The sequence below is a fragment of the Herpailurus yagouaroundi genome, unplaced genomic scaffold, assembly GCF_014898765.1.
Source record: "Herpailurus yagouaroundi ecotype Mexico unplaced genomic scaffold, PumYag 190, whole genome shotgun sequence".
Lineage (NCBI taxonomy): Eukaryota > Metazoa > Chordata > Mammalia > Carnivora > Felidae > Herpailurus > Herpailurus yagouaroundi.
This window is the reverse complement of record NW_024412421.1, coordinates 9,229,043-9,256,913: the sequence shown is the minus strand read 5'-3', so window position 1 is coordinate 9,256,913 and position 27,871 is coordinate 9,229,043. Positions and strand designations below refer to the sequence as shown.

Below are 27,871 nucleotides of genomic sequence, written 5' to 3'. Positions count from 1 at the left end.
CTCTGGCAACAGTTGCAGGTGCTTGCGCATATCTGTGGTTGCCAGGCGTCAGACTCTGCTGCCCTGCTGCAGTGCCTGAGGGCAAAACCCTCCGAGGAGTTGTTGGACATCACCAAGGTGAAGAGGGGCGGGAGGGTTTCGGGGCAGGGTTGTGCTTGGAATGGAATGGCAGACAAACCCCACCGCTCTCTTACTTACTTTGATGTGGGATTTGGAAAGACGGAGGTTGGGATTCATAGTAATGGCTGTAGAATGTACAGAACCATGATAGGTAATTTAAAGAACTTGATGGGCCAGGGATGCTGCTTAGCCAGGAGAAGATCCAGGAAAACACAAATGTTGTCTTTAAGTCACTGGGAAGAGGGACTTCCCCTGTTCCACATGCTGCCAGAAGCTAAAATCAGTGTCAAGAGTGTGAGTTCTGTTAGGAAGCCATTTTGGCTTGGTATAACCAGGAAATTTCTAAAAACTCTGAAAAAGGGCCAGCACCTTTAGAAGGTAGTGAGACACCCACCTCTGTAGGTATGCAAGCAGAGTCTAGATGACCACTGACAAATTTCAGTCACTGGACTGAATGAGCTCTTTGTGCCCCTTCCACTCGTGAGAGCTTCTGATGGTCCTTGGAAGAGCAAGGCCATTATCTGTCAGATTCTAACAATTGTGAAATACTTTGTTGGCATGGATGAAGGGTCCGCTGTGAGTTGTGCTGGAGTCTGGGAGCTGGATAACAAGTCCTTGACCCGATGGAGTGTGAAAGGTCTTCTGTGTGCTCCCCGCCATCCCCACTCCCAGAGACCCCCCAAAAACGTGGATAAAGCCAGGTGTTTCCTCCTGAGACCCAAGACTCAGCCAGATCAAAGGCACAGTGCTGAGGAGGACTTCTCGGGAAGATGCGCATACTAATCCCCACTACTGTGGCCACTCCCCTGTCCCCTGCTCACCACTCTGCCTGCTGCATTTGGTCAGTGGTTCTCAAAGAATTTGAGCCCCTTTGCCTAAGCAAGTGCAGGGCCGGCCAAGCAGAACTGATACATCAGGATGGGCCAACTGTGGCTTTTTCCTTTCTTAATGTAGTTTGACCACTGCTCGGCGGGTTGGGTCTCCTTGGCTGGGGGCTTGGGGACAGCAGATTTTGTGAACAGAAGCAGATGCTGATTTTTCTCTTCTTCCTTATTCCAGAAAATCACGTTTTTCATTCCAGTGGTTGATGAGTTTTTCTTTCCTGATGAGCCTCTAGCCCTATTGACTCAAAAAGCATTTAATTCAGTTCCTTCTATCATCGGAGTCAATAACCACGAGTGTGCCTTCCTGCTGTCCACGGTAAGGATCCCAGCTGTCCTTCCTGTCGCTTCCTCAGCGGTGTGGCAGCTGTATATGCTTCCACAGCTCAGCACTGCCAGCAAGGACGCCAAGTGTTATGCAGGAGCCTGGAAGCCAAGGACACGGTGATGCCCCTTCCTTTCTCTGAAGGAGGGTAGCTGAGGACTGAGGGCAGCCAGAGTCAGCATCTGCCCGGCTCCTCATACAAGGTTCATGGAGAAAGAAACAACTCTATGAAAAAAGTAAGAGAGGATGGATCCATTTGAGCTTTGTTCAAAACATCACAAATGATTGTTTCAAATGAGCACAGTGACTACTTCAAAGATGAATTTCATGCAGGTTTGGAAAATGTTCAGGCCTTTGCATTTCGTGTGCGGTTATGAAATTTTGACTTCCAAGAATGCTCTCTGGGTTTGTACAAGTTGCAAAATCACTGAATTGTCTTATTCATTCAACAAGTATGAAGGGAACGTTTACTTTACGCTCTACACCCTGGTAAAAAGCAAGCATTCAACAGTGAACAAGTCACCCAGTCCCAGCTTTCTGCAGGCTCACATCCTACTGGGGAGGCCCAGATGAAATGGACAGTTGAAAAGATAGTTTCCGAAAGTGTAAGTGCTAGGAAGGACATAAACTGGTGGGAGAAGATCTTTAGGGAGGAGAAGGGGTGGTCAAGAAAGGCTTCTCCAAGGAGGGATTATTTGTGCTCAGGCTGAGTCCTGAGAAGGAGCCATGATTTCTTGACCCTGCCATTTAAAGAAGACCCTCTTGATTTGAAATAAATTTTTCATCTGTCCTCAGAAGGGTAGGAATGCTCAAACCCATACCATCATCACAGCGTAATCATGGAGACCAACCTTCTCCTTTTAAGCTGAGGGAAATGTGGTTATGAAATCCAGAGGCTTGTCAAGGTTCAAGGCTAGTTGGTGGCTGGTTAGAACCAGAACCCTGAGTTCATCAGGCTATTAAAGGCCTGTTCTACCATTATTAATGTGACTTACAGAGCAATGTTTTGGAGTAAGTGGGAGTGAGGATCTTTCTGTTCGTGTTGCAAATGAGGCATCTGAGTCACAGACTGTGGCTTCAGCAAGGCCTTTCGATGCTACCAGGTTTGTGCTAGAAAGAAAAAGGCAGGCGCTACCGATGACACCACCACCATAACCACTGCAGCCAGTCCCGAGTTCTTCCACGTGCCCAGTGTGTACCATCTGTCCAACAACTTGCAAATGGGCATTGTTATTCCTGTTTTTCAGTTAAAGAAACTTAGTCTCAGAAAGGCTAAAATTCCTTCCCCAAAGTCTCCCAGCTGGGGGAGGAGACAGTCGCATTTAGGCTCTGCCATTAAATGTTGGGTTCTCTGGTAACCTGCTGTGTGACCTTAAGTGAACTGCCCAACCTCTCTGAACCTTCGTTCCTTAATCCGTGGTATAGGATGATCTTAACTACCTGCTTCACAAGCACACGTCAGTAAATGTTAGCTATTGGAATTATTCAAGTGGCAGGATGGGAATTGGTGCCTGGGTCTGCATAGCTCAAGAGCCTGCATCAGTGTGGATAGTTCATGTGACCTCGCAGTGACATCCACTGCTGACCATTGGAGACCATAGGAAATCCTCCAAAATTCCCTCCAAATCCTTCAGCTGCTGAACATATAGAGAGGTTCTTAGTGGTTGAAATACACGTGTAGATAAATTGAATGATTCAGGAGTTTCCCTCAGATTCCAGGAGACAGAGACGTTTAAATATTTACCCTCGTGATTTATTATCTCAAGATTTTCAGCAGAAAATGTCAAAGCGAAATTCATTTGACAAGTGGAGAGTATTTCTACCCTCTCATGTTTTTAAGCTGTAATACTGGCCAGGGAGGGGTCTTTTAACAAGTAATTACTCCTAGCCCTTACTATGTACCAAGCATAGCATACGTTCTTTTTTAAAAAATATTTATTTATTTATTTACTTAGAGCATGCGTGCACGACCAAGGGAGGGGCAGAGAGAGAGGGAGAGAGAGACTGGGCCCAAGCAGCCTCAGCACTGTTAGTTAGCAAAGAGCACGACGTGGGACTCGATCTCACGAGCTGGGAGATCATGACCTGAGCTGAAATCAAAAGTCAGACGCTTAACCGACTGAGCCAGCCAGGCACCCAAGCAAAGCCTCTGCTCTTCACCACCAGTCTTGCCACCTCACTGGCTCTCTGCAAACTTCTGGCATCTCAGAGGCCCTAATTGTAAAGATCTCTAGAAAGAGAACAATAAACCACTAGTTTGAGATTTTTCTGGCCTCTCTTTGAACGTGGTGTCAAAGCCAAGCTGTAGCCTGTATTAGTTTGCCCGGGCTGCCACAGCAAAGCACCACAGACCAGGTGGCTTAAACAACAGAAACTTATTTTCTCACAATCCCAGGGTCTGGAGGTCCAAGATCAAAGTGTCAGCAGGCTTAATTTCTTGTGGGGCCTCCCTCCTTGGCTTGCACAAAACCATCTTCTCCCTGTGTCCCCGTATGGTCTTTCTTCTGTATGCACACGCCCCTGGTGTCTCTGTGTGTCAGAATTTCCTCTTCCTGTAAGGACACCAGTCAGGTTGGATTAGGGCCCAACTAAAGTCCTCCCTTTCATTTCATCACTTCTTGAAAAACGTGGTCTCCACTCCATCACATTCTGGAGTACTGGGGGTTAGGTCTTCAACGTGGGAATGGGGGCTGGGGGGCACATTTCAGCTCGTAACACGGTCTTTCCACAGGGCAGCCACTCGGGCCCCACAAGGCCACAGGTATGGCAGGGAATGGCTGCCTTTTAGCAAGTGTGAGAAGAGACTGTCATTGCTCCGACCCACTGAGGCCACTCCTGCATGTCGCCCCTTGGGGACTAAATGGGTTCCTGCTCTTCCCAGCCTCCCCTCTAAAAGGCAGGCCCCTCAGCCCTCAGTGAGACCACTTTCCCTTCTGGTGTCTTGAGGTGCTCACGGAGGATGCCCTACTTCTCTCCACAGGAGTTTCCTGAGATCCTCGGGGGCTCCAACAGGTCTCTGGCCCTCTACTTCGTACACACGTTCCTGGTAAGTGAGCCTGGGCAACTGTGACTCGTCAGAGATTCACCTATTTAACAGACCTCCTTGGGGCACACTCAGCAGTAGGGGCTGGGGCTGCAGTTGTTCCTCATTCACTCATTCAGTGAATCTTTGCCAAATAGAGTACCACAGTCCCTTATTCACAATCTCAAAATCCAAGGAGCTCTGAAAAACAGCCTGTAGGACGACCGAACCTTCCTTAGCTGATAGGTGGCCCTCCGTGTTTATTGTTCTCATCCACTTCATTCATCCCCCTATTCATGTGCTTCTCTGATGACATAAGGAGTGTGGGGGTTGGGGCAGCCGCCCCCAGAGCATGTGACATGACACGCAGCCTATATACTGAATTATTTATGCACAGTTAGCAAAGTTCTGAATTCTGAAACACACCCGGAACTAAGGACCTGTATTCATTCCACGCCAGCCGGGCACTGTATTAGGTTCCAGCGAGGCCCAGGATCCTGACTCAACTGTTTATTCATTCACTCCCTGAACAGATGTGTCAGTATCAGGTCTTAAGCCAGACACTAGATGTAGGAATGGATTCCTTTCTCTTCTTCCCTCCTTCTTGCCGTAAACATCCAGTGTGAACTCTGTACCAGGTTCCCTTCGTGCACTTATTCATTGACTGGCTGCTTCTTGAGAGCCCAGCGCTTCCCTAGGCACTGAGGTACAGTGATGAGCAGGCACTCCTTCTACACTTGCAGAACCTGGAGAGCGTGTGGTGGATGAAGTGAAGGAGGCACTTCAGTAGTGTCTGCAAACCAGAGCAGAGGAATGTTCGAGGCCCCGTGTGGCCCACAGGAGGAAGCAGGTGGCTGCCTCAAGGAGAAGAGCCTTGAAGGATGAGTTAGGTTTGTCTGGCTGGTAGAGGAACAGGGGCCAGGGGAGCTGAAGGTCCAGGCCGGAGGACCCAAGATTAGAAGCAGAGGAGTGTGATGAGGTCAGCTGCAGGGTAGGCTGCAGTAGAGGAGGGTGCTTGCAGCTATTAAATGCTCTGAAAGGAAGGTGAAGTTCATCCCAGGGGCTGGGAACAGAGGAAGAGTGGCATGATTTGATTTCCATTTTGGAAAGAGCCTTGTGGCCACAGAGTGAGCCAGACCAGAGGCAGCGGATCCTTCGGGCCCCAAGGCCCAGAGGTAATGTTTGATGAGTCTTGGCTATCTAGTGGTCCAAACTGGGATTGAGGTTTGAGAGATACTTAAAATATATATACACCAGACAGTGAGACCTCGCAGGCTGGAATGGAGATGGCCTCATGGAGGAGGCCATCTGGTTTAGGAAAGGGAAACATTTGAGCAGAGGGCATTCCAAGAGGAGTAGGTATGTTGAACCAGGTCCTAGGAGTGGGAAGTGGGCTTTGTGGGGAGGTGCAGGAGGACTGGAAGGGCACGCAGTCTCTCCTAGGTGGCAGAGCAAGTACTTTTCAAATGGTTAAGTTGTTCTCTGATGCATATGGCATAGCCTTGCTCTGGAACCCCAGGGGTCTGCACTGTGAGTATCCCACTGGGGCTCACCAGAGGGTCCACAGAGCATCCGGACCCTCCTTGGGTACCGTGAGCACCTAGGGGTCTGCTGGTCACGTGGTCCAAGTCAGAGGCACTTGCACCAGAGCCTGGACTTGCTCTGGGCCTGATTAAAAACACTCAGCCTTCAGAGGACCTGATGAACAAGTCTGAGTGTGCTGTATACTGCCTCCAAATTCCAGAGAAACATCTGCAGGACCATGCTTGTTTTCATGTTGGGGGGTGGGGATGGTGGTTGAGGTGCCATAACTTATCCCAGCATCCCCTAGACCCCCCAGATCCCCAAGAACATCAATTGATGTGGCAGACCCTGAATCTTCATGAAGTTTACGTTGCATCCTCTGGCATTTGCGCTTGGGGCAAGTTGAGGGATCGAAGACTGGGAGGCAGCCCAGTGTCGGGTCAAAAAGTCACGGAATGCCCCGTTAAGGGTTTTGGCAATAGGTCTTGAGGGAAACCAATAGAGCAGAAGACCTGCTCTGTGCCAGACAGCATGTTTCTTTCTTCATATCTCGTGATTCCCAGCACAGCCTGTTTTTTATAGATGAGGGAACTCCAAGAGAGCAACTAGCTCGAACCAGCAAAGGACTGGAGGCAGTGCTACTACCTGAAGCCGGCCTCCTGGGTGTGGGACCTGTGTTGGCACAAAGGTCTACACTCAGAAGAGTTCTACACTTGACTGAATGCTATGTTGTCACCATCTTGAAATTGGTATCATTTTTGAACAACATTGCCCTGCAAACCATGTTGCCAGTTCTGGCCAGGGGTGGCCGTTTCTGGAGCATCTCAGAGAGGCATGTGCACGGTGATTAGTAGCATGAAATTTGGCTGCAAATGAAAGAATGGTTGTACCAGTTTGGACAACCCCTTAACCTCTCTAAACCTCAGTGCCCTCATCTGTGAAATGGGGCTAATTTTGATATTTACATCATGGGAACACTGTGTGCATTAAATGAGGCGATGCATGTAAAGACCTCAGAATCATGTCTGCCCAGGCAAACGCTTGGCGTGCTGGATGTTGCTGACCTGGATCTTCTGTGGCCATGATTTCTTACAGAATATTCCCACCCAGTATTTGCACCTTGTGGCTGATCATTACTTCTACAACAAGCACTCCCCGGTTGAAATACGAGATAGTTTTCTGGACTTGCTTGGAGATGCGCTCTTTGTGGTCCCTGGGGTGGTCACAGCTCGATATCATAGAGGTGAGTCTCTCAGCACTACCCCCACTCCCGACACAGCAGGGTCACAGCTCAGCAAGGCCAGTGGCCGCAGGAATTCTTGTTGCCTGATGACTGGCCCTGCTCCACCCTTCTGTTCCCTCAGTTAGAAGGAGTTCCCAAGGATGTCTGGGATACAACCCTGCAGGCTGACCTTTGCAATTGCCGTGCCTTTCAGAGTTCAGGGATGTTGATCAGTTTTTGTTGTTTCTGTTTCTCCTCCTTTGTCAGGACCATCCAGAAAATTCCCACCTCCCCATAATTTTATTTCCCACATTCCTTTCTCTGAAAGTGTCTTCCCAAACATTTTAAGTATCAGCAGTACTGGAGCAATCAGAAAGGGAGTGTAACTTGTGGCGACACAAACCTTGTTTCCTTCCTTACCCCTGCCCTGCCCTTATTCTCTCTCTCTCTCTCTCTCTCTCTCTCTCTCTCTCTTCCATTCCCCTTTCCTGCTGTTTCCACAATTTTTTATCAAGAGCCTACTATTTTCCTGACAGTATTCTGGGCCCTGAGGATACATCAGTGAACAAAACAAAGACACCATGTAACTCACATTCTAGTTGGGGAGACTAACAAACAAGTCAAGATAGAATATATATGTGTTAGATGGTAATATAAGTAAAAAAACACAGGGCAGGGGATAGCAGTGGCAGGGCACTATAAGATTCTGTATCAAAAGGTCTGCAAAGGTGACAAGGGAACGAGGACCAAGAACGGACTCTTGAATTTGGGAACACAGAGGTCACTGGTGACCTTGACAGGAACTATTGTGATAGGATGATGGGAGTAAAAGCCTGGTTAAAACGGGTTCAAGAGAAAATGAGCAAACTGATCTCCAGAGAATACAATCCCAATCTCAAACTTTCACCAGTGGTTTTGGAGAAATGAATGAACTGATTCAAAAAATTTACATGGAAATGCAAGGGTAGCCAAAACAATCTTGAACAAGAACACCAAAGTTAGTGGACTTACAAGTTATCTGATTTCAAGTGTTATTTTTGAGTACAGTCATTAAGAAAGTCTGTTACTGGCTGAAGAATAGACACATCGAACAGAGTGGAGAGTCCAGAAAATCGACAGTTAACCAGTTTTTGATAGAGGTGCCAAGATAATTCAATGGAGAAAGGAAATTCTGTTCAAAAAACAGAGCTGAAATGACTGGATATCTATGTAGAAAAAGTGAGCCTCAACCCTCTAACTCACACTATACACAAAAATCAACGTGAGTTGAGCTGTAGACCCAAATGCAAAAGCTTAACTTGTACTTAAGCAAAATAAACTTTTTTCTCATCAAAAAACACTATTAACAATGTTAGCAAAAGTGGTGGAGGCGGAAACTCCAAAATCTGTCCCACCACAAAAGCAGTGAATAAACTGGCAAGTACTGTCAGAATCAATTTTACCAGAACTCTGGAAATAAATCAAGGGTGTATAGCAAGCAAATGAGCATTTCATCAAAATATAGACCCTGGAGTCTCAGTGAGAGTGTTTGTGGCATGTTAACTTACTCTGCACCATTTCCTGCCACCAGCTAGGCAATGGCCTTAAAGACAGCAGCCCATATTTATAGTCTAGGCTGCTAGTACTGGAGGGAGAAAAAAGAACCTATTCTCAAAGACTCGTGGTTGTTTGCTTTGACCTATCTGGTGGCTCCCTAAACAACTAAGCTAAAAGGGCTTGCTTTTATTTCCCCTAACATAGAGCTTTCTCAGGGATTAGACACCTACCTGGAGGGCATTTTTCATAAACATTTAAAGGTAAATGCATTTGCTGATACCACTAGGGGCAAGGGATAACAGTTGGAATAAATAAGAGACAACACTTAGGAGGAAAAGCTGGGCAATGAGCTGCTCTGGGAATAAAGGATTGAGAAGCTCTCCATATACCTGGGAATTTAGAAGGCCTTGTGCATATTCAGAGTAGGGAGCATGCTCATAAAAGCCCTGAGATGGCCCTAAGCTGTTATATCTGGCTGACCTGGAGGCTATCCTCAAACAGAAAGTGAAAACTAAGTAAGAGTTGTAAACTGTCTGGCTGAGTGTTGAGGGATGTTCCAACACACACACAATGCCCATCTTCAAAGACTGGGAGATTTTGTTTGTTTGTTTTAGGCTTTTATGAAAACCTCAGCTGATCCATAAAATTATTAGTTGACCACTAAGAAAACAGGAGAAAGACTTTGGTGGCTACACATGACCAAGAAACATTTATCTTTTTAATTTTTGTAATGTTTTATTTTATTTTTGAGAGAGAGAGAGAGAGAGAGAGAGCAGGGGAGAGGCAGAGAGAGAGGGAGACACAGAATCCAAAGCAGGCTCCAGGCTCTGAGCTGTCAGCACGGAGCCCAACGCAGGGCTCAAACCCACAAACTGTGAGATCATGACCTGAGCTGAAGTCGGACGCTTAACCGACTGAGCCACCCAGGCATCCCAGTACAGAAACATTTCTAAACAAACAAACGACCACAACCACAACAAGCAGTAACAACAAACCATGGAAAGGAGGTAGAATCTGATGTTCAGAGTTGCCACATTATAATATTCAAAATCTCCAGTTTTCAACAAAATATTACAAGGCATGCAAAGAAATGGGAAAGTATGGCCCACAGACAGGAAAATAATTAATAGAAACTGTCCCTGAAGAACCCCAGACATTAGATTTACTGAAGGCTTTAAACCAACTATTAAACATGCTCAAATAGCTGAAGGAAACCACATATAAAAAATTAAAGGAAACCATGAGAATGATGTTTCACCACATACAGAAGCAATAAAGAGAGAATTTATAAAATTATAAAAAGGACCAAATAGATATTCTGGCATTGAAAAATACAACTGGAATGGAAAGTTCACTAGAGGGACTCCACAGCAGATTTGAACACAGAGAAGAAAGAAACAGAGAACTTGGACACAAATCCATTGATCTTACCCAATGTGAGGATCAGAAAGAAAAAGGAATGAAGAAAAGTGAACAGAGCTCAAGAGGCCTGTGGAACACCATTAAACATCTCAACATATGCATGATAGGACTTCCAGAAGGAGAGGAGAGAAAAAGAGGTAAAAATAATATTAAAAAAGTAATTATCAAAATGTCTCAAATTTGATGAAAGATGTAAATATTCATGTACATGAATTTCAGTGACTCCCAAGTAGGAGGAAGCTCAAAGAGATGTATGTAGAGACATATTACAATCAATCAAAAACCAAAACCAGAAATTCCTGAAAAAGGTAAGAGAGAATAGACTGATCATGTACAAAGTAGTTTCAATAAGATTAACAGCTGATTTCTCAACAGAAACCACAGAGGCCAGAATGACATATTCAAAGTGCTGAACTAATAATAATAATAATAATAATAAAGTGCCTGCCAACCAAGATTTCCATATGTCAAAACTATCTTGAAAAATGAAGGAGTAATCAAGACATTGCCGGATAAACAAAACCTGAGAGATTTTGTCACTAGTAAACCTGCCTGGTAAGAAATGATAAAGGGAGTCCCTAAGGCTGAAATGAAAGGACACTAGACAGTATCTCAAACCCACAAGAAGAAAAAAGAGCACCACTAAAGGTACTCACATTACTTATGTTTACTTGTAGAAGTCGGTATTAATTCATTTTTGGTTCTCTAGTGTCTCTTTTCTTCCTATATGATTTAAAAGACAAGTGTAAAGAACAAAAATTTTAAATCTATGTTTTGACATACAGTGCATCAAGGTGCAATTTGTGACAACAACAACATAAAGGCACAGAGCTATAAAGGGGGAAAGTTTTTGTATACCATTGAGACAAAGTTGGTATTCATTGGAAATACATTATTTTAAATTAGGATGTTAATTATAATCCCCAGAACAACCACTTAGAAAATAACTACAAATATGTAGAGTAAAAGAAACGAAGGGAATCAAACTGGTACACTAGAAAATATTATCTAACACAAAAGAAAGTAGTAATGGAAGAATTGAAGAATAAAAAATATATGACATATTGAGGAGCAAATAGTAAAATGGCAGAAATAAACCCTTCCTAATCAGTAATTACACTAAATATAAATGGATTCTCTCAAAAGGCAGAGATTGCAGAATGAATGGATTATAAAAACAGAGTCCAACTGTATGCTGTTCTAAAAGAGACTCACTTTAGAAATAAAGATACAAATAGTTTGGAAGTAACAATGGATTCTTGGATACAATGCCAAAAGCGTAATGAAAAGAGAAAAAATAGATAAATTGGACTTCATAAAAATTAAAAATTATTGTGCATCAAAGCACAATATAAAGGAAGTGAAAAGACAACCCACAGAATGGGAGAAGATATTTACAAATCATATAGAGTAAAACCTTGGATTGAGAGCAACTTTTTCTGTGAGTGTTCCACAAGATAAGCAAACATTTCTAATAAAATTTAACTTGATAAATGAGCAATGTCTTGGAATACAAATAGTACATGACACCGAACATCACATGATCACAGCTGAGCCATTGATTCTTCTCTCTCTCTCTCTTGCTGTGGGATTGTGGGTGATCGTCTCCCATGCTCAGATGCTCAGTCTCAGGCCAGAGTGTTTGGCAGAAATCAGTGATTTTTCAAAACATTAGAAGGTGCCTACAACTGGCACTAGTATATTTTTTGTCACTTCAAAGCACCTATGGACAGTCCTTTGCTTTTCCATACAAGAGTAAGCTTAGGAATGCTTTGCTTCATTCTAGGTCAGGCTGCCTGAGATATAGACCCTTTCCTCTGCTGCCTTGCCAGTTACATTAAATACAGTATATGACAAGAGTTTATTAATATTGTGCTGTAGTCAACATCTGTGTGAACATAGACAATGGTCCCCATGCAGAAAAATGTTGAAAGGAAAGGCAGTAAGAAGGAGATGATTATGGTGGAAGTTAAGGAAATCATTGAGAGGTCAGAATGAGGTATGTGGGTGGCCGAAATTGCAAGGTTTTATAGGAAATCTACATTGAGCATTTGCACAATATTAAAGCAGAAACAAGAAATAAGGGGGCTAGATGCAGCAAAATGAGTCAGGAGAATATCAAAGCAATGGCCACATGTTCTGGAAGATGTAGAAAAGTTGCTTCTGGTTTGGATAAATGGGAAGCAACTAGCAGGTGATACTGTGACCAAGAACTTTATCTATGAGACGGCAAATGGCTTGTACGCTGACCTCATAAGTAAACTGCCAGGTACGTCAACAGAAAATGAAAAAGTCTTCAAGGCAGGCAGGGGTTGGTTTGATAACTTTAAGAGGACAAGTGGCATCCATAGTGTTGTGAGGCATGGAGAGGCTTTGAGTTCGGATGCTAAAGCAGCTGACGCGTTCACTACCAAGTTCAAGAAGCTCATGGTTTCCGAGTGTTACCTGCCGGAGTAAGTTTAACTGTGATGAGATGGGGCTGTTTTGGAAAAAGATGCCAAAGAGGACCTACATTACAGAAGAAGGGAATGCAATGCCCAGTCACAAGCCCATGAAAGACCATCTCCCCCTCTTGTTTTGTAATAGTGCAGGCGAGAGTTTTAAAGTCAAACACCTGCTCGTGTATCATTCCACGAGTTCACAAACTTTCAAGAAATGCAAGGTGCAGACAAGCCAGTTAAACGTTGTATGGAGGTCCAACAGCAAGGCTTGGGTCACTCATAGCTTGTTCATTGAGTAGCTCAACGAGGGCTTCAGTCCTGCAGTGAAGAAATACCTTTTTAAAATAATCTGCCACTCGAAGCTTTGCTGATTATGGATAACACTCCTGCTCATCCTCCAGGCTTTGAGGATGACTTACTGGAGGAATTCGAGTTCCTTAAGGTCAAGTTCCTTCCTCCCAACACCACTCCAACCCTCCAGCTCATGGATCAGCAGGTCATTTCAAACTTTGAAAGGCTTTACACCAAAGCACTATTTCAGCAATGCTTTGAGGTAACCGAAGGAACAAACCTTACCCTCTGAGCATTTTGGAAAAATCATTTCCACATCGTGAGCTGCCTCAAGATCATCGATAAAGCCTGGGATGGGGTCACCAAGAGAACCCTCAGTTCTGCTTGGAGAAAACTGTGGCCTAACTGCATTCTTGGACATGACTTGGAGGGGCTTGCTCGTGAACGGGAGCCGTCAGTTGGCCATGTTTGTGGGGAAGTCCATGGGACTGGAGGTGAATGAGGACAATATTCAAGAGCTGGTGGAGACACATGGCCAGGAGCTGACCACCGACGAACTGAAGGATCTGCATCACGAGCAACAGCAAGAGGTTATGGAGGGGATCTCGTTGGCAGAGGAGGAGAAAAAAGGCAGAGGGATCCCTCACTTCCAATGAGATTAGGGAGGCATGTAAAATGTGGGAAACAGTGAAACATTTTGTAGAAAAGCACCATCCAAATAAGGCTGCAGCGGTGCGAGTGATGGATCTATTTAATGACAATGCAATGCCATAGTTCTGTGAAGTCCTCAAAAGGAGGCAAAAGCAAGTGTCATTGGATGGGTTCCTTATTGAAGCTGCATGAAAAGAAAACGATCCCACTGAGCCAATGGATAGCAGTGATTCTAATAGCGATAGTGAAATTCTTCCTACACAATAACCCTCCTCTAGTCTCCCTCACATCAGCCGTGAAGGTTTTCAAAGGTAAGTGCAGATTACTTTGCTTATTTTTCTATTTTGTATTTTCTTTATTATTTTGTATTATATTATAGTATTGCAATCATTTTTATGTGAGTATTTTTGGGTTGTGGAATGAATCATCTGAGTTTCCATTATTTTTTATGGGGAAATTTACTTTGATATACAAGTGCTTTGGATTACAAGCATGTTCCAGGACAAATTATGCTCACCAACCAAGGTTTTACTGTATATGATAAGGGTCTGTTATTCGGAATATATGAAGGACTCAACAAAAAGCCAAATAACTCAATTCAAAAATGGGCAAAGAACTGAATGGACATCTCTCTAAAATAGATATACAAATGACTAATGAGCACATGAAAGGGTGATCAACATTATTAGCCACCAGGGAAGGCAAATCAGATCAAGTCACAGTAACATACCACTTCATAACCACCAGAGTTGCTGCAATAAAAGAACAAATAAACAAACAAAACCCAGAAAACCACAATGTTATTGAGAATGTGGAGAAACTGGAACTCTCATATACAGCTGGTGGGAACGGTAAATGGTACATGCAAATGTGGAAAGAGGGTTTGGCTGGTCCTCAAAAACTTAAACATAAAATTACCTTATAACTCAGCAATTCCACTCTAGGGATATACCCAAGATAACTGAAAACAATAGTTTGACATGAATGTTCACAGCAGCCTTCTTTAGAGAGATCAAACAGTGGTAACAAAGCCAAAGGTCCATCAGCCCATGAAAGGATAAACAAAATGTGGTGTCTATATACAATGGATTATTATGTGGCCATAGTGAGCAATGAAATGCTGATACATGCTACAACATTGTTGAACTATGAAAACATGCTAAGTGAAAGAAGCCAGACACAAAAGGCCACATGTGTGATTCCATTTATATAAAATGTCCGAATTGGCAAATCCATAGAGACAGAAAGTAGTCTCCGAACGAAGGGCAAATGGGGAGTGACTGCATAAAGGCTTCTGTTTGGGGTGCTGAAAATGTTCTGGACCTAGATAGTGGTGATGGTTGCACAACATTCCGAACCTACTAAAAGCCACTGATTTGCACACTTAGAAATGGTTACAGTGGTGAATTTTACATTACGTGTATTTTACATTAAAAGAAAAAAAAAAAAAAAACAGAGCGCTGTTACAAAAATGAAGAGGCAAGCCACAGACTGGACCAAAATATTCACAACATAATTGTCTGACAAAAAATTCGTATCCAGAATGTGAGAACTCTTACAATTCAATAACGAAGAGACAAACAATCCAATTACAAATGGATAAAAGGCTTGAAGGGATACTTCACAAAACAAGATATCTGAACACTGAAAAGGTGCTCAACGTTATTAGTCATCAGGAAAATGCAAAATAAACTTCAAATGAGGAAACCATTTACACCTCTGGAATGGCTAATATTAAAAACACAGAGGCGCCTGGGTGGCTCAGTCGGTTTAGCCTCTGACTCTTGGTTTTGGCTCAGGTCATGATCTCACAGTTTGTGAGTTCGAGCCCCACATTGGGCTTGCACTAACAGTGTGGAGCCTGCTTGGGATTTTCTTTCTCTCTCTTTCTCTGCCCCTCTGTGCTCTCTCTCTCTCTCTTAAAATAAAATTTTTAAAAACTGAAAAAAAAAAAAACCTACAAACTATATACCCAGAAGTATTCCACATCCAAGGATGTGGAATATTCAGAAGTGTCATATACTTCTGGAGAGAATGTAAAATGATATAACCATTCTGGAAAGCTGTCAAGTTGCTTACACAGTTTAATGTACACCTACCCTGTTACTCAACCATTGTACTCTTAGATATTCACCGAAGAAAAGTGAAAGCATATGTCCTTACAAAAGCCTTGTATATGGATATCCCTAGCGGCTTTAATCATAATACCACCAAACTAGAAAGAACCTAAAAGTCTATCAGACAAATGGATAAATACATTGTGATATATTAATGCAGTAGCATACTACTTGGTGATGAAAAAACAATCAACTACTGATGCATGGCATAACATGCATGAATCTCAAAAACATTACACTGAAGAAAAGAAGCCAGACACAAAAAAGTCTATATAATTCCATTTACACGGAGGTCAAGCACAGGCGAAATTAATCTGTGGTGGCAGGAATAAAAACATTGATTGTTTCTTGGTAGAGTGACTACAAAGACACCAAAGGGAATTTTCCAGGCTGATAGAAACGGTCTGTATACCTGGGCATGGTGATGTCATGTCGTGAATGTCAGTGCATTTGTAAAATCTCATCAGACTGTACAATTAAAATCTGCGTTTTTTTATTGCCCCTAAATGATACTTCAGTTAATGGAGAGAAAGAGAGAGACAATGAGAGGAGAGGAAGCAGAGATGATGAGTAATGTCAGGTCTTGCTAGAAGGGATTTAGAGAGATAAGGCAGTAACCAGAGGGGAAACGGAGACCAAGAGTACGTGTGTTTGTGTGTGCCTGTGTGTGTGCATGTGTATGTGTGCGCATGTGTGTGTCGGTGCGTGTGTACGTTGCACATGTGTGTATGCATGTTAAGGAGAGACTCTGGAAGCCTGTTGGCTACTGATGGCAGTGGTCCAGTAGAGAAAAATTGATGATGCAGGGAAGGAACGGGGGATTACAAAGCAAAGGCCTTCAGCTGAAGAGAGATGAAACAATGTTGAAAGCAGGGAGTAACTTTGTTCGCTTTGTCTCCAGACAGCCGAACCAGAGTTAGTGACAAGAAGTCACAGGGAGGTAGGTCTTGGCTCAGTAAGAAAGGCTTTTAGAGAAGTAAAAAAACTATTGCCCTCTCAGACTGCCCCGAGGGGTGCTGAGCTCTTGCCACCAGGGGCGTAGGGGCTGCTGTGGCAGGAAGTGCTGGCCTCCGACAAAGAAGAAGGAAGTTAGCATGGTTCGAGTCACCTGTCTTCTCCCAGACATCCCACCCGTGGGTCTGTGGAGCCAGGACCAGCCCGGGTGGGGACCCAGGACCAGCCCAGGTGGGGACGCAGGGCCGCCCCTGCTCCGCTGCGCATGCGCACCGGCCGCAGGCCCTTTCCTGCCTCTCCACAGACGCTGGCGCACCTGTCTACTTCTATGAGTTTCAACACCGGCCCCAGTGTTTAAACGACACAAGGCCAGCTTTCGTGAAAGCCGATCACTCTGATGAAATCCGCTTCGTCTTTGGAGGTGCCTTCCTGAAAGGCGACATTGTCATGTTCGGTAAGAAACGGCTTCGGGGGCTTCTCCTCTCGCAGGGACTGGAGCTTGGGATGAGCTGGGGAGAAGGCACTGTTAGCACGAAGTCCCTCAACCGCCCAATACTATGCAAGAGTCCAGAAGACTGGTGGGTTAGGATTTAATCTATGGTTTACAGACATAGCCATTTCCTGGAAAATGCCCCCTCTTATTTTTAGGAAAAGGAGTTGCCAGCGTTTGCTTGATAAGTGTTTCTCTTCATACTAAAGCCTAAAGGCGTGGGCCCTTGAGGGCACTCATGCAATCTAATTTTTTTGTTTTTAGTTAGAACCTCTTTCTTCCTTCTCTCTGACCACTAGTCTCAACCCTCCTTGCCCTTTCTAGAATCACTGATGCTACCCAGGGCTTTAAAAGGAAAACAAACAAACAAACAAACATGTTTTTCATAATTCCAGCCCAAAGTAGTGGGACCCAGGTGATCTAATGTAGATGCTTGCAAACTGTTGCTAGCAAGTTTCGCTCATTCATTCCTGAATTTATGACCTGTGCAGTGCCTAAAATAAGAAGCCAGTCATAGGAGGTTATCAATAGAGAAAATATAGGAACTACACACTATAGATATCACTAAAATATTTTGTTTAAGAAATTACACAATACAGGCTCTTAAGCAGTTCGCGCTGGCTTCTTGACAATGAGGACAGAGCCTCCGCCTAAATATGTGCTCTGTTTATTCATTATGTGATTTATTCATTCCCATCCTCGTAATACAGGTAATGACACAACTACCTCCTACGTTGTCTTAAGGATTAAATGAAACAATTCTCATAAGGTATACAGTGAGTGCTTAATAAATGTCCCTGTTACTATTACTCAGCAGCCATCACTGAGCATATAACTGTGTGATGGGCACAGGAATCTCCAAATGGGAAAAAATGAACCGCATGTGTATCAAAGGCTAAATTCCTTAATATCTAAGGAGCTCTTGGGGCGCCTGGGTGGCTCAGTTAACCGTCCGACTCTTGATCTCAGCTCAGGTCTTGATCTCAGGGTCATGAGTTCAGGCCTCTCATTGGGCTCCACACTGGGCATGAAGCCTACTTAAAAAATATAGATAGATAGAGATAGGGATAGAGAGATATATGGTATGTATATCTATAAATATATATGGTACATAATATACATAAAGAACTCCTAAAATCGATGGGAAAATAACCCAGTCAAACACTGGGCAATATATAAATAGTTTATGGAAGAAGAAACATGTGACTTTTAAGCATGAAAATCCACTCGACCTCACCCATATCAAGAGGATTGAACATTAACCTTGACTGAGGAATTCTCTCTCAACTATCAAGGTTGGGGAGAGCAATACATTTTACATAATATATTTCAGCAGGTGTGGGGAGACCGACAACCTCATATATTCATGGAAAATTTAAAATGCAGATAGTCTTTACCCTAGCAGTTCAACTTCTAGAATTTTTTGCACAATTATATACAGGTGAAGGTTTAGGCACACACTGAAGCATTGCTTCCACCAGCAAAAGATTGGAAACGATGCTAAGATCCACCAAGAGAATATCGGATGCCTGAATTATATATTCATAGATAACTGAATATATACATACTTATGTGTTATACATTTATAGAACAATAAATGGCAATGAATGGAAGGTTTATAGACAACAGTGTGGGCCTATCTCCTGGATACAGTTTTAGTACAAAGAGAAAGACGCAGGATATATGTTCGTATTACACCGAGTATGTAAAAAGGCATCTGCCAAAAACCCTTGCACGAGGCTAGCCTGCCTTCGGAGGACACTCAAGAAGCCGGTAGCTATGGTTGCCTCTGAGGCTGGTAACTAACTGGGTGTCTGGAGGGAAGAGACAGGAGGGAAACTTACTTTCCTTAGATACCCTGCCTGCATTTTGGATTTGTCCTTTGAGCAAGTATTACTTTCTCAAATAGAGAAATGCCATAATTAATGAATTGTTTGAGGGGGAGTGGTAGAAGGAGAGAGAGAGAGGTGGCCTCTGACCCGAGGAAACCTGCAGCCTCATGGGAATTTCTGGAAGAGCACTGGTTAGACAGGGAAGCTGTGTGATCCGCCTCCTGCATTTGGAAGCCAGGATCCCTCGGGCGAACCCTGGTGGCTCTAGGCCTCAGTATGTGCAGACACAAAATGAGCCCAACGATTGAGGATTGAGCGGTGGGCCAGTGAGAGCATCCCGGTGGGAAGGGAGGTGTGAACGAGATTCAGCAGGCCCGAAGCACCTTGGGCTTCTGGCAAATCCGTGTGAGAGCCGGACTTTGTGATTGTCTCCTTCAGAAGGAGCCACCGAGGAGGAGAAATTGCTGAGCAGGAAGATGATGAGGTACTGGGCCAACTTTGCTCGGACCGGGTAAGTGAGCACTGCCTTGGTGCGGGCTTTCCCCACAGCCGGGTGTCTGGGGGGTAGCAATCTCACCCCCACCTCTGCCCTCACTTCCAGGGACCCTAACGGGGAAGGTGTGCCTCTGTGGCCAGCCTACACCCAGAGCGAGCCGTACCTGAAGCTGAATCTGAATGTGAGCGTGGGACAGAAACTGAAGGAGCAAGAGGTGGAGTTTTGGATGAATACCATCCCCTGATACCCTCCACTTCCACAGCCCTCCCCAGTCCTCCTTCTCCCTTACTCTCCCTTTCTCTGCTCCCGCCTGGCTTCTTCTCTTCTGCTCCATGGGAAGTTCTCTCTGTGTGATTTGGTTTTCCTTCTTCCACAATTTCACCTGCGATCCTTAGATCCGTTTCTGTGTTTAGCTACTTCGTGGATCAGCTGCTTTCACCGATGTTTTATGGTCTTGAGGGTGATTCTTAGGGGAATTCTTTTCAACATCAAACAATGCTACCGGCCTTGGAAGGCTACCAGATTTCTTCAATAAATCACCGTGATGGCTGGCATATTACTTGGTATCATAATGACCTTGTTAGTCAGATGAAACACAATCAGAATGTAAAATATGTACAAGGAACAGAATTTAATTCTGTGTTCAGAACATTCTCACAACCCCCAGCATTCAAGATGATGTGGACTTCCTATGAGAGAAGGTGTCTGTGTGTGTTAAGTGAAATGTGAGTGCTTCAGCTCCGATCCAGGCGAGTTTCAGCCACAAGCCAAACATGGATGTCCTGAACACCGATGGCCTGAACCGGATCTTTCCTCCAGCTCAGGAGATATGTGGGGGAGGGGTGGGGGGAGGCCGGAGAACCTCCTTCTCAGCAATGGAAACCAGACATCCTCCAAGGTCAGGGGCCCAGAAGTCAGACGCCAGGCAGTAAGGTCAGGTCAGGGAGATACTGAGGAGAAAAGATGTTCGATGGGACTGAGACTAATCCATCCTTCCATAAACCTATAATGGGTGCCTGATGTGTACCAGACATATCCCCACTGGAGCTACAGTGGCAAGCAAGACACGTTCGCCACCAGTGGTAAGCAAACAAACAGTAAGCAAACATTCACACAGACGAATATCTGATGATAGAAATTTGATAAGTTCACCTAGGGAGAGTAAGGTGTTTTATTAAAGTGTAACGGGGGACCTAATTTAGATGGAAGTCTTAGGAGGTTCCCTCTGGAGAAATAATACTTATCTTAAGAAAGGGTGAATTAGAGTTAGCCAGTTGATAGGTAGGGATGCACTTGTACCCTTGATATCCATATAATTCATATTAAAACCACATAATCCCTATCCTATTCATGTCATTTACCAGGGTAGTTAGTTTTTCCTTGTGATTGCTCCAAGAGTACGTATGTGCATAGAATAGGAGGGTTCCCGAAATGTCAGTAATGTAGAGTTCCTCTGGGTCAGAGATCTCCTAATCCTAGCCTGAGTTTTGACACATGTCAAAAACATTTTGGAATTAATTTCCAGTTAATATGAAGTTAGGGGAATTTCACTTTGGAAGCCATGTGTCCAGCTTCTCCAGAGTAGAAGAAGAAGGTAAAAAAAAAAAAAAAAGGAGGTGGAGGTGGAAGAGGAGGAGCAAGAAGAAGAAATCTGGCATCAGCGGAGCTGGATTCCCACCTGGTAACCAGGGTTTCTGACAGCCCACACATCACCTTTGAGCCAATTAGAAGGCACTCTTTCTTCAAAACCCTCCACAGACAGACTTCCTCCAGGAAATCATCATTGATAAATAACTACGTCTATGATGTGAAAAATGTCTCCTCTGAAGTAGTGCCCCTGTGCAGTGCACAACCTGCACAACTGTTCTCAATGACCCTGATAGAATAAATCTTCAGAACTGAGTAGAGTCTACCCCTTTACAAAGGCATGAGCTCTCAACTTTCTACAGTCCTCACCATTCCCCTTTGTCTTATGCCTGGTCCATTTCACTCATTGATATTACCTGGCCCCAGAAGGTGTTTAAGCCTGGGCCCCTGGCCTCTCATTTTACAGAAATCTATGGAGAAGTAAAGGAATTCATCCAAGATCATTCAGTGAATTAGCAGCAAGTAAAAACCAGGCCTTGAGTCTCTTGTCTTTCCAGATCAGGACACTCTGCCATGCTGCCTGCCTCCCTCAGCATATGGTTCAAATCTGTTGGATTGTTTCTGGCCTAGGTGGTTGTGGAAGGGGTAGATCAACAATCCTTGGGGCATTTTATGGTTCTAGGAAGAGGAACCAAGCCACACACAAGCAAGCTGGAAATTCAATTGCCTGTGCAGCTGCAGAAGGCTAATTTCTACATTGATATTTGGCTTAACTAACAGCTAGAAAACACCACTCAACTCATTTTTTAAAATACTATCATATTAAATGACATTACACTTATTTATATACTGCACACAGTCCCAGTATCCTCAAATATGATTCTAATTTTGGTAGGTGTCTTGCAAGAGGGAGCATATTTCCAACTCATCCAGATACAGGGCCCTCTTTCCTCCTTATTCCTGTCCACATGTGATCAGATGTTGTATTGAGTTAAAGTTGAAATATGAGTGTCAGTTGGCATCCTGCTTTTTTCATTTAATTCAGCATTTTCTATCAGAAGTGTAAGTAGAAGAATCACCCAGGGAGCTCTTCCAAAATTCCAGTGCCCAACCTACTCCCCAGTCCAACCAAACCAGAAACCTGTATTTTCATTTGTTGGGCATTTGACGCACACCCCTGGTTAAGAGCTGCTGAGTACTCACAGTGTGGTGGATGAATTCCAGGTTGCTAGAGGATCTTCAAAAACTCAGCTTACATATCTGCCTAATGTGGCTACATCACAATCTCTAGCTGTTAGTCTGCTCCTGGACATTTATGGATATAATTTGATAAGGAACTTTGGGAAGGAGTGCTTTTCCTTTTTTTTTTTTTTTTTTTAATTTATTTTGAGAGAGAGAGAGAGAGAGAGAGAGAGCAAGCAGGGGAGGGGCACAGAGAGAGGAAGACAGAAATCCAAGCAGGCTCCACACTGTCAGCTCAGAACCCCATGTGGGTCTCGAATCCATGAACCGTAAGGTCATGACCTGGGCCTAAATCAAGAGTCAGATGCTTAACTGACCAAGCCACCCAGGCACCCCCGAGTACTTTTGCTTTTTAAAGTTATGTCTGGCATCTGGATTTGCAGCAGATGGACCCGGGAAAAGGCCCTGCCCTTTTTCAATTGCTCTTATGGTCTACAAATGCACTTCCCCCAAAGGGTCCTTTCACTTCCTCCTCATCAACAGCACAGATACATGTATTTTGCAATCACCTCTGCTTTTCCATCAACATAAAAACAGAAAACTTAATTACTTATTGTAAATTAAACAACTTACTTTTTGACAGAAAATATATACTTTTTTCGAACAATCTTGGATCTGAATCACTAAATCAAATCAAATCAAATCGAACAAAACTCTGGAGACAAACCAAATATTTGCCTGTGAATTTCCTAATGTGCAGCAGAGGGCAGCATTATAAAAAGGGAAAAAAAAGTGCTTTCCTCCTCTCAGGCTCCTGGGGTGCTAGTGAGGTGATATTGCAGAACTTGGAAGAAAGAGAAAACCAAACGAAATAGTTCAGTTATAAACCAATACCATTTATCATTGTCCCTTTCCTCTGTAACACTTGGAAATGGGAAAATTCCAACCCGTTGCCTCAAACGTCTAATTTCAATGGCTGCACTCACAGGCAGAGCAGAGATTGGGGCCAGGAGGGTTTCTTCTTTCCTAAGTTTTATACTTTCCCATCAAGACCCCAGGAGCCTGCCTTAGATGGGCAGAAAGGTGTCCCTTTCCTAGGGTCTCCCTGTCCCTGCTCCTCTTCCCTCAAAGACCCTTTAGATTCCAGACCTTTCTGCCCAACCCCAAGGCCCAACTCTCAGCCCCGTGGCCCTGGCTACAGGTCACAAACAGGAAGAGGTGGGAGGGGGGGTGTGTTCTCATATCATGTATGACATTTATCCACATAGCATATGATTATAGTTTTTTATCACTGCTGTAGAGTCATTATTTGTGTGAATATGCCATAATTTACCCACTCTGCTAGTGATGGACATTTGGATAATTCCTAGTTTCAGGTTATTATGAAAAGAGTTGCCATAAATACTTCAGAACACGCCTTTTAGTAACTACACCCATGCATTGCCCTTGGATATTTACCTAATAATGGCTTTGCTGGGTCACCAGGGTTGCACATGTCAACTTTAGTAGATACTCCTGTCATAAACCCGAAGTCTAACATTCTCTTTAGGACATCAAAGAGCAAGACGTGGGATGAAAAGCGAGAGATGGCTAATATCCAGGAAAAGACAAGAGCCCTGAATAAGGGTCCTTGCCCCATATTTATTAAGATTAGAAGGCTTACAAATGTGATGGGTATGCACAAAGAGACAAAGAAACTGGGAACATTAACTTGGGGACGTGAGGGAAAAGGGGGGGTTTGAAGATATACGGTGTTTGGGGTTTGGGTCCATATAAAACAAAATCTTGGTGCCAGCAGATGAGCAGATGTTTGTTTATGGCAGACAGGAGTCGCCGTGTCTGTTTATCTTAGCTAGACTAGGGGATAAGACAGATAGGGCAAATTACCTCAGGGTTAACAAGGCACCTTTTCTTATGTGAACCATCTACACTCTAGGCTGCTTCCCCTGCAGTGCAGCGGTCCATAGTCCAATTCACCCGTTTACTTAACTTTGCCCTTTCCTCCTGTGAAAGCAGCTTTTCTGTTATAATACTAAATTGGGGGGCATTTTTGCCCTGCATGCCTAATTTTGTTTACCTCATATACCTTTGTATTGGGAGCCTTTGCGCCCGTTCCTATTTTGGGGCCTTTGCCCCTCCCTCTCTATTCTGGGAGCTTTACACCCCTCTCTATTCTGGGGTGCCTTTGCACCTCCCTATTTTGGGGGTGCCAATCTTGTTTATCCAAACTTGGGTGTGAGCATTCTATGGCTTTGTATTTCTTTATGCCTTGTTAACCCATTGGTGTAAGCCCGGGAGATTCCTAAACTTATTCCCCACAACTCCAAAAAGCTTTCCAGAGTGGGTGCGCCCTCATACCAGCAGAGTAAAAAATTTCTAGCTGCTCCATATTGTCAATACTTGGTATTTTCTCAAGGATTCTTTCACTTTTATTCTTATTCATTACTGTATTTCCTTGCTTAGCTTTGCTGTAATGCAACAATTGATTTACAAAATTGCATTCCTGAAAATAAGTTACTCAATGGGAAAAGTGGACCACTGATGGTCAGTTAGTAATATAAAGGAAAGGACAACTTTGTCCACTACCATGGCCACTAGTTAGGTGACCAGGCATTGACTTCATCAAGGGTCGTTTTTACTGCAGCCATTACCTTGAAACCTCGGGGAATGTCTTTTGACACTCAGATCTCTGGATGGAAACCACACTATGTTGATGTTGCCAAGGCTCTTTTGATGCTGTCTTGTAAGCAAGTGATTGGATTCCCCAGATTCAACCCATTCTGGAACTGGCAGAGGCAGAGCACAGTAGGAACTTTGGTCTGGAGGTGGATCTCAGAGGGGACAGCCGCACCTCCATGTGTGTGTGTGTGTGTGTGGGGGGGTGTATCTGCATTTCCGCTCTCACAGATACACAGTAGCTCTAAATCCAGAGGGTTTATCTACTGCTACATTTTAAATGTGTTTGTCCAGCTGGGGGGAGGGTTCCTCCTCATGCATCGGTTTTCCCTTTCTCTTCTCTAAAAGCAGTCGTCACTCCTCTGTCTACCTTCCTACTTCTAAAATGCTGACTGATGTCATTGTCTCTCCTCTTCCATTCTGTTTGTACGCATGCTTGTGGACCTTTTAGAAGAATGTGGGGAGGGAGTGGAAATAAATGCAGCCACTGATCCTTCTTTAATAGGAAGTGGCAAAATGCTTTAAAAAAATTTTTTTAATGTTTTTATTTATTTTTGAGAGACAGAGAGACAGACAGAACATGAGTGGGAAAGAGGCAGAGAGAGAGGAGACAGAGAATCTGAAGCAGGCTCCAGGCTCTGAGCTGTCAGCACAGATCCTGACATGGGACTTGAACCTAGAACCATGAGATCATGACCTGAGCGGAAGTCGGATGCTTAACAGACTGAGCCACCCAGGCATCCTGGCAAGATGCTTTTTTATTAAACAATTAAAAATAAATATGTTTCTACATTTTTGACAGCCACACAGCATCCCATAATAGGAATACTTGATAAGTTATTTAACCACTCACTATAATTGGTCATTCAAGTTATTTCACAGGTTTTACTACTGTTAGTATTACAGAGGTGAACAATTTAATGCATTCTCCTTTGGGCTCATTCATAATTATTCCTTGTTAGAGAATAACAAGAACGTGGAGATGCCCCTTTGAAGTGTTTGGATGGATTTTTCCAAACTGCCCCGAATAAAGCTTGTACTAGTTTATCACTCATAACAATGGTTCCTGCTTTTCCACACTTTTGTCAATATTTGGCACAAGCACTAACATAGTAGTGGTAGAAATCCTTGCCAGTTTGATAGTGGCAATTTGAGTGTCTGCTTTTAATTTGCATGTCTTTTTTTAAGTTTATTTATTTATTTGGAGCAAGACAGAGACAGTGCAAGTGGGGGAGGAGCAGAGAGAGAAGGACAGAGAGAATCCCAAGCAGGCTCCATGCTGCCAGTGCAGAACCCGACAGGGGTCTTGAACTCATGAAACTGCGAGATCATGACCTGAGCTGAAACTGAGAGCTGGACACTCAACCGACTGAGCCACCCAGGTGCCAATTTTCATGTCTTGATGTTTGTGTTTATTGGTATGTTGAAATGACATTTTATAGGTGTATAGCTTCAAAGGCCTTTGGAATGTAGCTGATAGGATGAAGGGGGTTGACTCACTCATCCTTCCCTCCACCACAACCTTGTGTTCACACCTGATGTGCTCCTGACCTGCTTCCATACAAAAACAAGTAGGCACAGAGCAGACAATGATTTGGGGATGGGGTTACATCTCCCCACCCCCAGCTGCCAACCAGCCCATTGGGCATTCTAAAGATTTCATGGCCCCCTGGACCTTCTAAAGTGAGTGCTGAAGGCCAGCCTTGGTAGATCCTGAGATTTGGGCAAACCATTGTGCAGTCCAGCATTTTGAAGAAGCTTATGTCACTCTTCTTGCTGAGGCCTGTGGGAGCCCAAAGGCCAAGCTTTCTCAAGCATGCAGAGAACTTAGCCTTCTCTGGAGAGCAGAACTCGCCTCCAGCCCCTCCAGTGAATATTTAGGAGGAACCCTCTTGACCTCTCCAGTGGTTTGCCTGCTTCTGCCAGATTCTACTTTCAGAAACACCTTTTATTTCTTGTCACTCCCAGAATTAAAGACTTTTGGTGGCTTCCTGTTATTCAAGGTGAAATCCAGTTCTCCTTAGCTTGCCATTCAAGCCTTCTGACCTCCATTCACCCTTTTGGCCCAAATGTTCTCCTCAAGAGGCCCCCAACTCTACCTTGCACCAGTGACCACGTGCTCTCTTCTCTGATACAGCAAATCCTGTTCACCTCTTAATGCCCTCTACAATCAGAAAATCGTGGATGGCTTGGGCATTAATATATATAAACTCTAACAGAGCTCAGAGTAAGAAAACACACAAAACCCTTCTCTCATTCAAGGTCACTGTATCACCCAGATGTCTATTAATACAATCTATAATAATTTGAGTTTGCTGGGCCCTTTCCAGAAGAACTTAATTCAATCTTAACTTTCTGGGGCCTCAATTTTTATGTCTTTCTGATTCACCCTTTTTCCTTTTTTACTCTTAGAAGGCTGAAGGAAACCTTTATAGCATAGCCCTAGCAAGCAAGGACTAGGTTTGCAATCTTTTATTTAGAATTTGAATAAAAGAAATACACAAGCTCCTTGTTTACCAAAGTATAGTACACTTATTCCTGGAGTTATGCAAGATTACTTCAGATGGTGCACAAACTTCAAAGCATTATCAAAATTATTTTAATGTTTATTCATTTTTGAGAGACAGAGAGACAGAGTGCAAGTGGGGGTTGGGCAGAGAGAGAGGGAGACACAGAGTCTGAAGCAGGTTCCAGGCTGTGAGCTGTCAGCACAGAGACCAACGTGGGGCTTGAACTCACAAACCGTGAGCTCATGACCTGAACTGAAGTTGGACGCTTAACCCACTGAGCCACCCAGGCATCCCCAAAGCATTATATAATGGTTATGTATCTATTTTGCTATATATTAGAAAAAAGCTCTAATATCAAATCTGTGGTTTAATGGATATTAGTATCTGGCAGGAACTACCATTAAAATCTGTCTGACCTTCTTTGGCACACAACCAGACCATATTTCCTAGACTTCCTTGCAATTAGTTTGGCTGTATGGCTAAATTATTTCCAGTGGGATGTGAGTGACACTGAGGTATGCCACATTCAGGCCTGGCCTACCCACCCTGTTCACTCCTCTGTGCTTGCTGTCATTCCAGCTGCCTAGAATTG

At 43.9% G+C, this 27,871-nt stretch overlaps 1 protein-coding gene across 2 annotated transcripts in view; it reads left to right on the top strand.

Moving 5' to 3' along the window:
* The window catches only part of CES5A (carboxylesterase 5A), a 29,364-nt gene extending 9,481 nt beyond the window's left edge, over nucleotides 1-19,883 (top strand). Inside the window, exons 7-13 of one of the 2 annotated variants that reach the window (XM_040498048.1) lie at nucleotides 13-117; nucleotides 1,180-1,320; nucleotides 4,307-4,372; nucleotides 6,968-7,115; nucleotides 16,811-16,960; nucleotides 19,267-19,339; nucleotides 19,430-19,883. In XM_040498048.1, coding sequence (XP_040353982.1) covers nucleotides 13-117; nucleotides 1,180-1,320; nucleotides 4,307-4,372; nucleotides 6,968-7,115; nucleotides 16,811-16,960; nucleotides 19,267-19,339; nucleotides 19,430-19,568 — 822 coding nt within the window. In that variant the 3' untranslated portion in view covers nucleotides 19,569-19,883. Of the gene's footprint in view, nucleotides 1-12; nucleotides 118-1,179; nucleotides 1,321-4,306; nucleotides 4,373-6,967; nucleotides 7,116-16,788; nucleotides 16,961-19,266; nucleotides 19,340-19,429 lie in introns of those variants that run through there. The other variant, XM_040498050.1, reaches the window with a different exon arrangement.
* The last annotated feature ends 7,988 nt before the right edge of the window (nucleotides 19,884-27,871 follow it).